Raw genomic sequence first — 17,787 nt, 5'->3', positions numbered from 1 at the left:
CAGTCTGACTGCAGGATATTCCTCTGGGGAGAAAACTGGCCGTCACAGACGACGGCCTCGACAGTATAGTTTGAAAGTATTAAAACATCTCTGTCCACAGACGCGACCTAAGCCTTTCAGAGATTTAGGGCAAACCCCTGATGAGCACCAGTCACACAAACGGGCGTCCTTCTACACAGGAATACAGGTTCCCATAAAAAGCTGCTGTTGAAAACTCAAGAGGAACCAATTTTACACATCACTGCTGCAGCAATTTTCGAAATTTTAGAGATTCTAATTTAAGCCATTTATTTCCTCCAGGAAGATTTTTCTTTCTTTTTTAGCTCTGCTGTAGATACGGTGATGGCAAAATGATCAGGATGTTGCTCCATCAGGGCCAGGCTGAGCTGTAATGAAGTTTGGCTTAGAAAATACACATTTTCTTGGCGTTGAGAGGAGAAATGAGCCGGGTGTGCGTGTGAGAGAGAAATAGAGGGAGATCACAATAAAGCAGCAGTTTAAAGGTGACACTGCCTCTCAATCTCAACACACACAAGCAATCTATGATATGTAAAAAGTTACATACTTACCAAATGACTCGTAGTCATCAGGCTATGTACGAACAGATGCTCAGTTGGGTATTTGAGAGGTCACATTTGCATTATTTATGACATCTTTTTCTTGTTGTTTGTAAATTGAGTTTGTTTTCTTCTGCTGAAAGCGTCTATCTAGCATCTTATTGCAAAGTCTAATATTTGTTTTTCCTTCAGCTATCACTAACTGCTTTGTGCGATCTTGGCCTCCTTCGTTCTTTGTGTCGTGTCCAGGGTTTTAATAGTTACATTAGTTTTTATTTTTATTTAGTTTTGACTTCAGATTTTCAATTTTATATCAGTTTTAATTAGTTTTTACCAATTGTTTGCTAGTTTCGTTTTTATTTTTTTGAAAATCCTTAGTTTCAGTTTAGTTTTGATTAGTTTCAGTTATAGTTTTAGTTGTGTTTGCAATAATTAAGTGTAACAAAATCCCAGTTTCATCATATCAGTCATTCTGCTCATCCTTGGGTATGTTGCTATTCCAGCTACCATACTGCACCCTGGACAGGTCGCCTGTCTGTCGCAGGGCTAACACGCAGAGACAGACAACTCACATTCCCACCTATGGGTTCTTTAAATAAATAAATAAAGGCAGATGAACAACCATTGATACCAGGCAACTATAAAATGTATATCTTGGCCCCAATGAGACTATTAACTCTCGCAGCACCGGGTGTTCGTAATTTTGGTTCAAGTGAATTGATAAACTTTTTGAAGGTAATTGACTCACACAGTTGTGTAGATATCCCCGTCCTGTTGTCTCGGGATGCATCACGCTGCCTTGCCTGGGGTTAGCTTCTGTTTTAGGTAAGCTAGGTTAGCCTTCTTGTGTGAGCTTTTCAAGTGCACTTTAAGGTTTGTGGGATTTTTTTCCCTTTAGAAATGTCCCTCATAATTTGTCTCTTTCCACTACAAGACACTTGCTTTATCCAAAACACAGTCATATTCAAAGTAATCCCAAATTGGACTCTGGCGCTTTCTTCCGACTTTTCCTGACATGATTCTGCGCGTGGACGGAGCAGCAACACAGACGACTCGACTAACGTGCTGCCACCTGCTGGCATAATGAGACACAGCAAGAAAAAAATCTGGAAACTAAACTTCATTTTCACCCTTGACTCTTGTATGAGACGCACACATCAATGAAAACTAAACACATTTTTGCTATAAATTCAGTTAATTTTAGTTCGTTTTGTGAACACTCATTACAGTTTTCCTTTTTTTGTTTTTATTTTTATTTCCGTTAACGAAAATGTTTTTTCACTTCTAGTTTTCGTTATTTCGGTAGTTTTCGTTAACGATAATAACCTTGGTCGTGTCTGATCTGTTAAATACTGCGTGATGGCTGCTTGGTGGGCTGGTATATGAGACGATAAGCAGTTGAATGTTGATGCCTCTAAACAGACTCATGAGACTCAGCCTGTTGGCCTCTCCTCGTGCATGTGAGGATTTAAACTCTCCAGCTCGGTTTGCTCTTGTCTTTCTTTTCTTTTATCACAGGTAAGTGGGAGTGGCTTAGCTTCGTTGTCTCCATTTCCTTTTTCAGTATGTCTCTGCTTGCTTTGGCTGTTTGCTAAATCTGGCTGTTTCATTTAGTCTGACTTGCCCACTCGCTTAAATCTAGATCTCATTGTTGGCACAGTTCAGAGGTCTGCTGTGAAGGCGGCTTCAGTAAAAGTTTACTTTTAAAGTTACAGGGGTTTGAAGGGATGTGTAATAGGATGCCACATGGCACATGTATGCTTTATACCATCATTTCCTCCTGAAAACAGCAGCTTTCACATTTTTCTCTTCAATCTGAAACCCCCTTAGTGTAAGACAACGCGCACATAAAATAGATTTGTTTCGATTCCTTGGGTCAGACTGTGTGGCCTTTCCTTCAAGTTCTCTGTCAATTAAGTGTTTAACTATCAAAAAAAGGGCAACCTTTCCGTCTTTTCACATCAACCCTTATTAGTCTTTGGCCACCGATTTTATCAAGTTATAATATCAGGACTGATCAACGTCTTTCTGATCGTAACCTTTTCCTTCACTCTAACATTTGTCTCAGTGGTGTTGTTTATTAGAAAGAGTATTTTCCACCCACGTCTGGCTTTAAAGAAAGCAGTAGTTGGATATTTAAGCAGTTTTCTTAGAGTGCATTTAAAAAATGATTTGGTTTGTGCAGGTGATGTCAAATAAAGGGAAAATGTTTTGTAAATTTGAGCAGGAGCACTGATTCTTAGCTGGAGGAGCAGCTTGTGTAAAGCTTTTCTCACAGGAACAAATAAAAAGCTGCTTCACCGCTGACTTTATCCGTTATTCTCCGGTGCTCCGGTCTCTCCCTCACAGGACGTAATTTCCATCAAGCATTATGCTCAGTGAAAATATATACTTACACATCCTCTCTGGCCTTTCTGTTTTTTCAGTTTCTGTCTCTTCTGTCAGAAACTGCACTCAAAGACATCCCTGCACATGTACGCACTCCCATCTGAGTGTTAAAAATACACCGTTTCATTCCCTTTTACCAAAAACCATTCCCTCAATAATGGATGGGCTTTGATGGAGGGCATATGCCAGAGTAAACCTAAGGCACATGTACACGCACACAAACACAAACACACATCTGAGCTATGAGTCATATAGTTTGGAGACAGGCTCCACAGAAGGGCAACGTCAGACTTATTTCTAAAATTTGGATTTTATGGTATCAAATGAATAATCCCTCAGATTAAAATGAGCAGATCATGAGGTACTTTTGTTTTTTTTCCCTTTCTTTAAGCCCGTTGATCCAGAGCTGACTCTCTCGTTATGCAATGCATTACTTGCCATTAGTCGACTTCACCTTGGTCTTTTTGGACCTTCGAAAATTACACAATCTGCCAAGAACAGATCGCTTCCATAGCGATAAACCCAGAAAATGTCCAAATGGTGTTTTTGCACTTTGGCTACAAACAAGGGAGACTGGGAAAGTCAAAAGAGCAGCTGTGGAAGCAGCTCCCAGTTTGGATTTGGGAGACAGACACCCTCTCTACTTTCAAGATTAGACTTTTCTTTTTGCTAAAGCATATAAGATGTGTCCCAAAACCTAGGCCGCATCCTTCGGAGAACCCGGCCTTCGTGGTCTACGTGGGCTGGGTCCTTCGAAGACCGAGAAGGCCGGAAGTGCGAGGCTGTGAAATGGGGCCTTCAGATGTGCATCACTGCTGTCTTGGTGTAGTTAACTCAGCCGTCTGCTCCTTGCTATTTAAAATATAACAGGACCCTGCTTCTCGACCGTCTCACACTTCTGTTCAATCAGTTTGACGTTTATTCAGCTGTGTGAAAACCCAGCTGAAACTTAATAGTGGCCGCCATTATGGGAAACTGGGACTGGCTGGGCCGTGCTATGAATTCTGGGATATGGATGGCCACACAGGATACACCCGACCCATCCTTCAAATCTGGGGAAAAGAAGGACGCATTTGTCGGCCGGATTCGGAGGAGTCTATGAATTGGGACAGCCTTCATGGCATCGCTGTGATGTAATCGGTCTACAAATGCCGCCTCAGGAGGATGAAGCCTACGTTTTGGGACACAGCTATAGTTAGGGCTGGATCATGTGACCCTGGATCCTTCCTTAGTTACTCTGCAATAGCTCTAGTTTCCTGGGGGATTCCCATGATGCACTGTTTCTTCTTCACTCACCTTTTTCCACTCACTGTGTTTATACACGTCACATCTGTGGCCATCTTCAACAGCATGTCTTTGGTTCTGCCAGAGGTTTCTTCCTGTTAAAAGGGAGTTTTCCTTCCAGCTGTCACCAAGTGCTTGCTCCATTTGTTGGGGCTTTCTCTTTATTATTGTCGGGTCTTCACCTTACTGCTGTTGTAATTTGCTGCTATGTAAATACTAGGGGTGCAACGATACTCGTATCGATATTGAACATTCTATACAGTGCTTTCGGTTCGGTATGCATATGTATCGAACAATACAAAATTTTTAATTTATTTTATCAACTTTTCTTCTGACAATGCTGTCTGTGTTGAGCGCTCAGTGGATCTGCGCTCGACAGTGCGGCCTAGGCGGAGTAGTCGAACGCAGATTCACTGAGCGCAGGGCAAGCTAGCGAGACAGAAGCTAAGCTCTCCTTGCAACATGGCAAATTGAACCTCCCCCACCCTCATTCAGATCTGGCGTTTGGAACTATTTTGCTTTTCATGTGATGTATGACCCTGAAGGTAAGCTCGTCATGGACAAAAGTAAAACAGTATGTTGGATGTGCCACGCAATGCTCAATTACATTGGTGGGAACTAGTGCGTTAGCACAATTAGCTCATTAACGCACAGGGCAATCCGCGGTAGCTCGTTAACGGAGATTTGCCGTGTTTGTGGCGTTAACGTCATTTCAGATTAACGCTGACAGCACTAGTGGGAACACAACGAATATGACTGTACATTTACTCCGACATCATCCTAGTGCAAAGACAAGTGGAAGCAGACAAAAACAACAAGCACGCATGCTACAAACTTTACCCGAGTCATTTAGACAGCCGTTAGCACATGATTCTCCTTATGGGGACCTGATATGTTTAATATGCTGCTGAGAATATAGCCCAGAAGAAGCGTATAGTATAGCTTTTATTTTGGAAAGAGCCATTTCTCTGTAATAAACTCTCTTTTCCAAAGATGAGGGATTCCTCAATCAGATAGATATATTACTTTGTTGTTTCAGCAACATTAAATTTAAAAACTGTACTTTTGAGTTAAAATATATATTTATAATTTTAATAAATGACAAATTAAAAAGGCATGAACATTTTTTTTGTATCGAAAAAATATCAAACCGTGACACCAAAGTATCGAACAGAACCATGAATTTTGTGTATCGTTGCACCCCTAGTAAATACATTTGAATTGAATTGAAGGACCACAAGCAAGGTATTAATAATTTTATTTGGTTTTCTGCATATAATGAACTCATTAAAACATTATTTTTGGATCACATACATTACAAGTGAAAATAAGAAAAAAAAAGAACATTTTAATGTCATCAATGTTTTCTTATTCATGACAAATGGTCAACAAACATTATGTTTATATGTTTACATTTACGAGCATCCATGATGTGAAAGATTTAATATGTGCAGAATGTTTTTGTGTGTCAGTTATATTGTGGAGCTGATTTGATTCCTGCTGTTTAAAATTCACAGATAAAAGTCAGAATTTTCCATCCACTGGTCTCTGGCCTCTGCTGTCATGTTGCTTTCCTCAATGAGAGCGTCATTAATGGCACTGTTTTACATAGTTGGAATAGCAAACCACCAAACACATCAGTGTTTAATATTAACCATGCTAACATTTAGGAACATCACCATTTTGGTTTGACTTGCCTTCATCAGGCAGCAAGGAGCTACGTGCAAGCACACACACGTACACAAGTGCAAACTTTTCACACAGCATCTCCCACACACCCTCTTCTCTCCATCATCCCAGCTGTGAAGTGTCATCTTGGATGACTGACAGCTAAACTGAGGCGAGATGAATATGAATGGGACTGTGAATATGAATATGCAGATGAGGAGCGGAGACGGTTTGGCTGCCGTCGTCTTTTTTAAAAGATCTGTCAGAAAAAGACGGCTGTCACCCTTCAGCCTCGCTTCTTTGAGATAATACTGGCCACTTACAGGCCTGCTGGGAGGAGAGCGGTACTGCAGTGTGCTGAGGTTAGTGGCACACAGAGTATATAATGATAAGCCTTGAACCAAACAACTGTTGTGTCATAATCACTAATTATTGAAGTTGTTATTAGACAAATAACAAGTAAGCACTAAGTGAGGGTAGCATTAAGTCAGGTAGGCCACAGAATTGAGCTCAGAGACAAGCTTAGCGGGTCAGCTGATCTCAGTGTCGGCCTGCATCAGCTGATGGATTAACCAGTCAGTTTCTGTGCACCCAATTTGTGAAAGTCATATAATATGAAAGGGAAGGCAGGTATGCTCTGAACACAGATGTGCCACAGATGAACTGCTACAGAAATGACCGTTGGCATGGGCAGCCGAGTGGTGTGGTGGGCAGCAGAGCACGGGCTCAAATCCACCATCTGGATTGTTTTGGAGTTTCCATGTTGACCCCGTGTTTGTGTGGATTCTCTCCGGCCTCTTCCCCGTAATCCAAAGAGATGCATGTAGTGGCGTTAGGTTAACTGCTGATTCTAATGTAGCCCTTGGTGTGAATGGTTGTTTCTCTGCATTAGCCCTGCAGCAGTCTGGTCCAGGGTGCACTCTGCCTCTCATCCTATGACGGCTCCGGCGTCCATGCAACCCTGAATTGGATAAATGAATGGATGGACATTAGGGCTGCCACGATTAGTCGACTAGTCACGATTACGTCGACGACTGATTTAATAGTCGACGCGTCGTTTGAAGCTTTGTAAGATCACAAAAGACGCAGGAATAAGTAGTAGGATTTAAGAGTGTAATAACGGACTGAAACAGAAGATGGCAGCACTGCATGTACAAGGATGCCAGCTGCCGTTAAACACCAAAGAAGAAGTAGCTGTGTCCCAGAATTCATAGCGCAGCCCAGCTCAGTTTCCAACAATGGCGGCAGCTAGTTAGTTTTAATATTACTCTTATTATTCTTTCTGGGTCACAAAATAAACGTTTAACATATTTTCAGGCGAGAAAGTAGCTGTGTAAACCTCAAATATCTGCTCAGTTTATCAAGACGCCACATATTTTCAAAAGCGCTCCGACGTTTTCGGAGACGTCTGTTACCCACTAGCTCGATAGTTAGCCGGGGGCTAGGCTCGCTAGAGCCGTGAGAACACCGGACTCCCGGCAAATCGTTTTCAAACCCACCGCCATCTTTCACTACTCAGGTTAAATATATATAAGTCACTTAGATAACTTAAAAATGTTATTGTTTGGCTTTTATTTAGTGTTTTATTTGTTCCTGAGTAAATCGGTTTGGCTGAGATTAAAGCAGCTGAATAAACGTCAAGCAGACAGCTGATTATCAGAAGTGTGAGATGCTCGAGAATTTACTCCGGTGTCCTGTTATATTTTAGATAGCAAGGAGTTTATTAAACTTCACCGAAACAATCTGCAAATTTCATTAAAATTTAATAAACTATCATCTTGTCTTTATTTTTGGTTAGCACATACCTTAAACACTTAAAGCTGTAAGCTAATGATAGTTATATAAGAGCAGATGCTGCTGGTGCAATAAGCTGTACGTTTTACGTCCAGTGGATGATGATCTGATTAGTCGACTAATTGCAAAAATAATCGGTGACTAGTCGACTATCAAAATAATCGTTTGTGGCAGCCCTAACGGACATGACAGTCTTCTTTTGACTACAGTATAATAGATGTTTGATGTAACTGAATTTGGGATTGTCTTTAATCCCTTGATGAAGCGTATTGGGATGTTTGTTGCAGCTGCTCTCTTCAGCCACTCAGCATGTCCTCCTCTACTATGTCCATGAATATACGATGAGGGCTTCCTCTTTTCCTCCTGCCTGGCAGCTCCAGATTCAACACCCTTTGTCTCACAGATCCACTGTTCATCCTCTGCACATGTCCACACCATTTCAGCCTTGCCTCCTAACTTTGCACTCCCTCTGATGCACTCATCTCTTATTCATCCTGGTGGACAGGATCCTGTTTGCCAGTTATTTCTACTGTCTGCTATTTATATTTTATTCCAGCACAGTTGTTGTGGAGCACCTACAATTTATTTGTACATTCAAAATGACAATAAAGGGCTATTCTATTCAATTCTATTCTAAAATCTGGACATCTTTCCCCTCCACCCCTGCCTCCTTTTTCTCACTGCTCCCATCTTCAAACCATAAATCGTAACAGGTCTCACTACCATCTTCTAAATCTTCATTATCACTTTTATTGATGTCCATTTGTCACAAATCGTGACAATTGTTGTAGCTAATTGTGTGAAATTGTGTTTTGTTTTGTGATATTTGATAAATCAAGTTGTAAACTGTGGGTTCTTCAGCCCTATATTCATCCCTGCCTCGTTTTGATTTCCACGGCTCTCACGTTTGTAATAAAGTCATACGAGACGTCACCAAAGAGTGCGTGGAGTTTATACGACAGCTCGACAAATTCAGAGCGAGACAACACCTCCTACTTTGTTTATACACGGCAGTGATTGACAGTCACATCAGTGTGCAACAAAGAGAAAAGTGAAGGATGTGATTTCCCACCAAAGCTATATATTAATAATGTTCTATTATGAACCTGAGTGTGTTTGCAAATGTTCTCAAACCTGCAGAACAGTTGTGTCTTTGTTTTGAAGCTGGTGACCAGAAGTTACTCACAGCAGTTTGCCACTGTATACCTGAACAACCACACAGACGTGTTCTAGTTAATAATCTCTATGGTTAATACACTGGTACAGAGCTTTTAACTTTGGCTGTAATATAGGTGATGTGTTTGTCTTTTTCCCAGTGAGATCAGTCACCTGGAGTCCGGGCTGGTGGTGGAGCTGTGGAACAAAGGTTTGATCTGGGACACGATGATCGGCACGGCGCTGATACCCCTCAGCTCCATTCGACAGTCTGACGAGGTAACACGCCCTTTAATCTCTTTGTCCTCACATGCATGTGGACACGAAGGGCTTAAAACAGCGTCACGTCGTTATGTCACTAGATGCAGAGTTCTGCACATGAACTACGAGCACATATTCGTGGTTTCAGTTTAATTTCAATATGCAAAGTTTAAGGTATAAGTCAAATAAAATTACTCATTTTTCAAAGTTAATCAATACTTAATGGTTTGTTCTAAAATAAACATTCCCAAGTGGAGGAACGTGCTGTAATAGCGCTGTTCTGTCAGTTACTTCCAGCATCTCAGCATTGAGTGAAAGGCGTCCTTTGGAGTGAGCGCCCTGACCCCCTGTCTGCAGAAATATTGGCCGTTGAGAGATAACAGCTCCATTTTAAACACATGCAAAATTGGAAGGTTTGGGGGATTTAAATGGTAACATGGTAAATGGTCTGTATTTGTATAGCGCTTTTCTAGTCCCTAAGGACCCCAAAGCGCTTTACACAACCTGTCATCCACCCATTCACACACTGGTGATGGCAGCTACATTGTAGCCACAGCCACCCTGGGGCGCACTGACAGAGGCGAGGCTGCCAGACACTGGCGCCACCGGGCCCTCTGACCACCACCAGTAGGCAACGGGTGAAGTGTCTTGCCCAAGGACACAACAACCGAGACTGTCCAAGCCGGGGCTCGAACCGGCAACCTTCCAATTACAAGGCGAACTCCCAACTCTTGAGCCACGATCGCCCCGATCGATTTAAGTGTCGGGCTTTCCAACCAGGAGACCCTGGTTTGCGTCCCATTGAGACCTTTTTTGTTTTTGTTTACTCTCTTTCACTCTGACTCACTTGTTAGGTTTCGGCATTAAACATAAATGAGCCGTGCCCATTGTTCGTGCAGTTTGTGCCCCTTAGTTGACACAAAAGAAAACATCTTCTTGATTTGATAGCCTCACACTTTGTCCCTCAAGCTTTTTAATGGCCTGTGTGAACAGCAAGACTGACTATAACAACCTGACCTGTTTCAACATACAAATGGGAACTTGATTGTTATTTTTACACACTTGACAGACCTGCTCTTTTTAGTACTTCTTATACCTGATAAAGCAGACTTGATTAATGTTATGTTGGTTAATGTAGAGATCAGGTTTAATTCAAATAAATACCGCAAAGCATGAATCAGTTTAAGCATAATTTGAAATATTTGATCAGTCAACTACCAACTGGAAGTGTAGCTGTGGTCCAAACAGTGAATCTGCCACAGCGGGACACGCCTCAAGCATAATTGAACCCAACAAGATGCAACTGATCACGCATCACAACAAAGCTACTGATAAAGTTTTAATTATTAATTTTGGGGTTTGGGTTATTATTTGTATCTGATTATATTTGAACTGGACAGATGGTTACACTGGTTTTTACCATTACAGTTAAATTCGATCTGGTGTATCTGCAGCTCAGGCTACTTATGCTAGCAACAGCCCTTAAAGTAAACACACACACCATCTGCCAAGCAGTGCTTACTTATTAAATCTCCATCTTTCCCTTGTAGCTTAGTCTTAAAAAGCCCTCTCACAGGTGAAGCACTGGCCAAGTCATTTTGTCGGACTGTGGGCAGGCCGGTCTCGCCTGTAGACCTCATTACTTTTTCTGCAGTTTTAAAGCGAGGCAGCAGCTCCTGTGTAGTCATTAATAATGTTTGGCGTCTAAGTATGAAGCACAGCATACACTCACCTTCTTTTTCCTTTGTTTCAACATCTGAACTGTCAGTGTTGTTCCTCATCTTTTCCTCTTTGCTCAGCTTCAGTGGCTGATATTTCTAATAATCCCTCCTGCAGCCTCCATTATTCTGCTGATGCTGTTTCCCACAAAGCAGATGTTTGGCATTCTCGCTTTTCTAATCTTCTTTCTTTTAGTCCTCCTGGCTCTCTCCTGACTACCTTTCTTTTTGCATCTGCTTTTCTGTCTTCTAGGAGGGACCAGGAGAGTGGACGTCTTTGGACTCTGAGGTGTTAATGAGGGAGGATGAGATCTGCGGCACCAGCAACCCAACTCCGCACCAAGTGCTGATGGACACTCGCTTTGAGTTGCCCTTTGGTCTGTATATTTGTGCAAAAACATTTTCTCACAAAGGAAAACGTATCTTTTTGTGTCCAAAGATATGTGATTCTGAATCGGCCATATTTGTGGATGTGACATTGTGTCGTTGTCTGTTCTAAGGTCAATCAGTGGTTAAGAAAATGTATGCTGGGTGAGAGCAATAACAATTAAAATTTTGAAGATAATAACTATTTAAAGCATTTGAACTTCAAAATAAAACCCGAACAAAACAACTATCCACAACTTAGCAACATGTGAGATCTTTTCAGAGTGGTTAGACCAGGGGTGGGCAATCTCAGTCCTCGAGGGCCGATGTCCCTGCAGGTTTTAGATCTCACCTTGGGTCAACACACCTGAATCACATGATTCGTTCATTACCAGGCCTCTGGAGAACTTCAAGACATGTTGAGGAGCTAATTTAGCCATTTAAATCAGCTGTGTTGGTTCGAGGACACATCTAAAACCTGCAGGGACACCGGCCCTCGTGGACTGAGATTGCCCACCCCTGGGTTAGACTCTAAACATTGCACTAAATATAGCTGTTTGGAGTTTTACTTGTGCCATGTTGTATCCTCTAAGACTTCCTGTAGAATCCCTCATATATCAGAGCTTGTGGAGGAACCATTAGGCTTCATGAAGTTTTTATGAAAGATTTATTCACTGTAACATTTCACTCCTAAATATTCCTCAGTCCTCTATTTTTATTCCTCTTCCATGGAAGAGTTGAGGTGAAGAATTGTGCTTGGTAATATTTGCTTGCCTCTCATTTTTCAAGATGGTACATTTTTGTGCAGCTCAGGATAATTTGAATTTATGTATTTAAAAGGGAAAAAACACAGCAGTGGCTGGAGTGCGTGCTCTCCTGTTGTCCTTCTTGCTGTTTTTATTTCTGCAGTGCAGTCACCAAGCAAAGCTGCAATTCTGGCAGATCAGCAGTTGATACTGTTGTGACCATCCAGCTGGGAGATTTCATATATGAAGCACTTTTGATGTTAGCATGCCCACAGTAGTTCTGCATCTGCAAACCCCATTGTTACCCACCTCCTCCTCCCAGATACGAATGTAAATTACTGCAAATGGAAATCTTTTTTTTTTCACTATCAGTGTTCTGACTGAAATAGCAGCGTAACTGTGGAACAGTTTGTTTCCTCTGCAAGCTATTAATCTCAAGAAGCTGTCTGAAGTGTGTCTTGTTGAGCTGCCATTTTCCGTCCACCTTCACTGTTTGTCAACAGTGGAACTGTGGTTCATGTCTGCTCAACTTAAAATAGGAGTTTCTATTTTTGATCAATCCTCAAAAACAGGAGAAGATATGTGACCTGCAGTTAACAACATAGGTTCTAATCAGTGATCAGTTCTATTTTTCATCCGTTAACACAACATCATCTAGAAAACACATTGACAAATGCCTCAAAGTTTTTAAATTGTAACGCACTGTGGACGTTTTTCCCTTTTCACTGCTTGATTGAATTGTTATGAAGCTACTTTCAGCTACTTTCAGCTGCTCTGTTGTCACCACACCAGGTAGCTCTGCAGGTTTTTCACCTTGCCAAGTGAATGTGTAAACAGTAACTAATGGAAGATGAAATTCAGATCCTGTCTGACAATGTTTCTTCATTTTCAGAGTAATCTAGTAATCCACTTTCTTTTACATCCAACAAACATAAACTTTCCACCAGGTTCTGATCATGGCTAATTCAACGTTCTTGTAACACACACTCAGCTTGTGGGTGAAAAGTTTGAAAGTGCAGAGAAGAAAGGTGTAATTGTTTGAATTTTAACTGTATTCTGCAGAAAAATCATTGTGCAAAGTCTGAATCACCGTTTATCAGCTTTCTTCTTAAGAAAAGTTATCACCCCTGACCCGCTACACCACTGAACAATGGTTAAGCCAAAGAGCCACACTGACGTATTTCTTTGAATTCTAGCTGTGGTGTTTCTGTAATGATTTTACTGTTTTGACACAGATTGACAGACTTTGTCAAATGAATCTCATACATCATATATTTTAAAGTCCAATTGATGATTCAATTTGAGATGAATAGAATTTAGTTTAAAGATATGTTTTTGCAGCCAATGAGTGTGATATCATCTACAAGGCAATTACCCAGTTACTAACATTTAAAATTATTTTGATAAAAATTAACATTTACAAACCCAGGCATGAAATATGAGTATATATGAGTATGAGGATCTAGATAATTTTCTCGATACTATGGCCATAAATCTGCTTGTACAAGGTTTTGCTGAAATATTATTTGGTTATTTTTTCTTGGGGAACCACAGCAGAGACGACTGCTCTTTCACATTTCCTCTTATGCTTAAGTTTTTTTCTTCTGCTACTCCCTCTTCTTGGGGAAGAACCTTTAGGCCCCTGAAAGGAAACCTCATCAACCTGCAGACAGAATAGGATGGGATGGGGCAGGGAGCATGAAGGAGTGGCAAATGATGGAAGGGTGGAGCTAAAGAAATGGTCCTTCATTTCTTTCTGCACTTTGCCTCGTATTCTGTCATCTCCCGTTATGTATTTAATCCTAAATCCCCCTTTTCCATGCGCCTGTATTTCTTCCACACATTCTTTTTCACCACCTTGTAGTCGTCTGTCACTATTTTAACTCACTCCATATTTCTTCTGTCCCATACGTTGATCCAGACATTCCCGAAGACGAGGCTCAGTACTGGACCAGCAAACTGGAGCGGATACATAATGAGGTAACTTCACTGCATATTCTGTTTTCCTGTTACTGTGTTATATATTAATCAGCTGTTAGAGATATTGAGTATTTACAGAATGTATGAAGCTTTCATTCTTTTTCTGTGTAAATCTTTGTTTGTATTATAAAGAAATATCACATGATTCTGCACAACTGTGATATTTACCTGCTTGAGTTTTTATCTACAAACTCTGTGCTTTAATATCATATTGTTTCACACTGTGTGGGCTTCTCAGTGACGTGGCACTTTGTTTTGCTGCTCTGCTTCCATCTAGTGACATAAGATGGGAAACAGTAGCAGGGGTTTATAGGAACTGCAGTGACAAGCTCATATTCCAATAAAGGCATTTCTTTGATATCTTAATGCTTCTAATTCTCCTCTATGTTTTGTTTAATCTTTGCAGTATCCATCACAAGATGAGGGCCAGAGAAGAAGAATGCCATCTGTGCCTTCCCAGTGCTGTAAGTATTAAACTTTCCCTCCCTGCTGAGGATGACTTTGGTTACGTTCACACTGCAGGTCTTGATGCTCAATTCCGATTTTTTGATCAAATCGGATTTTTTTTGTCTGCTCGTTCACACTACAAATAAAATGTGACAGCAAACGCGCTCTAGTGTGAACGCTCAAAGGGCCGCATGCGCAAAAGAAGACGTCACACACAACGCGCTCTGTTTAGACCCAGAGCAACAGTATTGTTTGACTGATGGCCATTAATATAAAGACTTCGGACTTCACGTTTCCCAATTTTTGCTTTAAGTTATTTTGTTATTTACATAATAATGTAAATAACCTAATAATGATCCTTATTGCTGTTTTAGAGGAGCGCTGCTTCAAAGGATAGTTGCAGATTTCTGTCAGAATCTGCAGATTATACAGTACAAATAAAATGTTCACATTTCTCCAACGTTGTCTTCCCAACAGTTTCACCGGATGGCCAGGAAGCGTTCGGGATGTCTTCTCCGGCGCTGATAATTGGCGTCTGTCTTGTGTCAGTGACGTAAAAGACGGATTTAATGCGACGTGACCATCAAACAGCAGTCGCTTTCTGAAACATTGGATATGTATCGGATTCAGTACCACATACGAAAGTGACCCAGATCGGATTTGAAAATATCAGATTTGTGCCGTTCACACTGTCACACCATGATCGGATATGGGTCGCATAGGGTCAAAAAAGTCGGATTTGATGCGCTTTCGCCTGCAGTGTGAACGTAGCCTTTGATTTGGACAAAGTCATCTCACTCTGTGTAAGATGAGCGGAGCAATAATTTTCAGCTACTATGAGAAATTCTGCTGGATTTTGGGTGTGAAGCCGTTTCACCGCCTGATAATAATAAGTAGTTAAAGTATAAATTTGTAGTTACTTGTACACGGATATGAACTTACTGACTGTAAATACTTTTTTCTGTTTTGTTGTTTTTGTGTGAATTTAACTCACATTACTTCATTTTCGTCTTCACCGCGTTTCTTCACATACTTCTCATCCATCTCTCTTTGGATGTGCTCAGTACCATGTTACACTCTCATTCGGCCATCATCAGAAAACTTACTGGCTTCATTCTGCAGTAACAAAGTTTAATTTTTGCCTCCATGCCACCAGGCAGTTGGAATTATTTTGGATGGAGTGACCAACAGAGTACGTATGGCGGTGTTTCCTCCCCTCTGTCACTTGTATTTTCTGTCTATGACTGCATGGTATGGATGGTTCCTACTGAAAACAAGTACCACTGCATGTTAGCTCTTTATTCTTTATGATCGCTGTAAATGAAATTTAAAAGTCTTGAATTCTTTTGGTCAAAATATAAAATGTGAGTCCCTCATTTGTTGGCATGTTGTTTTGTTATGTGGCACTTTGATATGTTTGTTAGCAAACATATCCCATCATTTCCCGTCATTTTGGGCTTTAACTTCCTTCACTTTGTAATACATGCCTGTTACCCCAAGAGGGAGCCCTTTACTCAAATATTTTCATTGTTTGGCTGCGCAGGCAGCATTCTGCAGAGGGTGGACATGATCTTATTCTTTACTGTGTTTTTGTTGTCTTCCACCCAGCTTTTGATGACCATGACAGTGCAGTGGACGACTGGGACAGTGAAACTGGAAACAAACCTCCACCCTTCCACAACACTTCCCAAACAAATTCCTCGGTGCATCAGTATCCCATGATGCGCAGGGTTCAACATCAAACGCTGTCAAAGGAGTCTGACTCTGTGCATAGCTATGAGCTAGAAATGAGGGGGCCCAGGTAAATATATGCTCACTTAAAAATACTCATAAGCAAGCACATCACTGCAGCACTGCTAGAGGTTAATGTTTTCATGGTCACTCTTTGCCTCCAAATACAGTTTAAAGCTAGTAAATAATTCTAAATTAATTATTCAAACTAATCCACTACTCTTCCTTGTGCCTTTGGTTTTAGTGATGTAGTTAATATTAATAATAGTTAAGAATCCTTTAATGTTTTTAAAACAGGGATGTTAACTAGCTTAAGAATAATAATAATAATAATAATAATAATAATAATAATAATGATGGATTGGATTTATATAGCGCTTTTCAAGGCACCCAAAGCGCTTTACAATACCACTATTCATTCACTTTCACTCTCACACACTGGTGGAGGCAGCTACAGTTGTAGCCACAGCTGCCCTGGGGCAGACTGACAGAAGCGAGGCTGCCATATCGGCCCCTCTGGCCATCACCAGTTGGCGGTAGGTCAAGTGTCTTGCCCAAGGACACAACGACCAGGACAGATCTTAACTGGGCTGGACCAGTGAAACGTCCCTTTTCTGTCGGTAAAGTTGTTTAAGTGCGCATGTAATCCCTGACATCTGGGATTTTAACAGTACATCTCAATTATTTTTCATTTATTTATTTATTTTTGCATGAAAAATGATGTGCTGCTTTAGTTAATGAAAGAAATCCATCAGCACAACTGTTTGGGCTTTCTTAATAAGAAATTAATGTGTAAAATTACTGAATAACTTCTTAATAGCTCATTGTGCAGATTATCCTGTAATTATAAAGAACAAACTTTTAGAACTTGAGACAGAAATTGTCCTGTTTTATTTATTCGTTTTACTGTGGACGCTCAATAAAAACATTTCACTAGTAGATGAAGTGGAAAAATAGGAACTTTTCTGTAATTTGATTCTTTATTATTTCATTTCTTTTGTAATGAAAAGTCTAAAGTCTATGCCCTTCTGTACATTTTCCAAAGACATCAAGTGGGCCAGATTTGAATTTTTGCGGAGCCGATTCTGGGCCCGGGCCTTATGTTTTACCCCCCTGTTTTAATTGGCAACAGTTTGATAGCAGAAGTGGCACTTTTTGAGTGAACTATGCTTTCACTGCATATATAAAAATACTGTCTTCTGTCAAAACTTTTTTACTGAAGTATATTAAGTCGAATTGCATGTGCACGAGAAAATGCTAACTTCCTGGTTTGAGACCGGATGTGAGGTTGTACATTTCCAGTAGCTTTACTTTGCGGTCAATCGCTACTGCGAAGATATACTCCAAAATCATGTCCACAACTTGAAAAACTGAAAGATGGCGTTAAGTTACAAAGAGCAGAAGGTGGGAACACTCACCACTGTTGTGTCATAAAAAATCTAATGATCAATTTTGACGTTTAAAGAGTTTAGATTGATCAGTTGTTTACATCACTCAACACAAGCAGAACTGCAGCAGAAGACACATCGTCCACATTCAGAAGCACATCTCTGTATAGTGACTGGTCTTATGATTTAAACAGGTAAATGTTCAGCATTCAAACTACAGGTGAACAATAGTCAAACCAGATGTTTCCCGTTATGTCAGATCAGCTCGTCAAGTACACACCTACACAGCATGTTAACAAACCGT

The 17,787-nt window shown here is 40.7% G+C and overlaps 1 protein-coding gene across 8 annotated transcripts in view; it reads left to right on the top strand.

The window, feature by feature from the left end:
- unc13ba (unc-13 homolog Ba (C. elegans)) overlaps positions 1–17,787 on the top strand; it is a 207,586-nt gene that overhangs the window by 40,581 nt on the left and 149,218 nt on the right. For 7 of the 8 annotated variants that reach the window (XM_085179932.1, XM_085179931.1, XM_085179930.1 and 4 more), the window contains exons 4-9: positions 9,008–9,125; positions 11,079–11,202; positions 13,859–13,917; positions 14,324–14,381; positions 15,521–15,556; positions 15,973–16,165. In XM_085179932.1, coding sequence (XP_085036058.1) covers positions 9,008–9,125; positions 11,079–11,202; positions 13,859–13,917; positions 14,324–14,381; positions 15,521–15,556; positions 15,973–16,165 — 588 coding nt within the window. The remainder of the gene's footprint in view (positions 1–9,007; positions 9,126–11,078; positions 11,203–13,858; positions 13,918–14,323; positions 14,382–15,520; positions 15,557–15,972; positions 16,166–17,787) is intronic. The other variant, XM_085179929.1, reaches the window with a different exon arrangement.

Source organism: Neolamprologus multifasciatus, chromosome 12 (genome assembly GCF_963576455.1).
Source record: "Neolamprologus multifasciatus chromosome 12, fNeoMul1.2, whole genome shotgun sequence".
Lineage (NCBI taxonomy): Eukaryota > Metazoa > Chordata > Actinopteri > Cichliformes > Cichlidae > Neolamprologus > Neolamprologus multifasciatus.
This window is presented reverse-complemented; position numbering and strand designations above follow the sequence as displayed.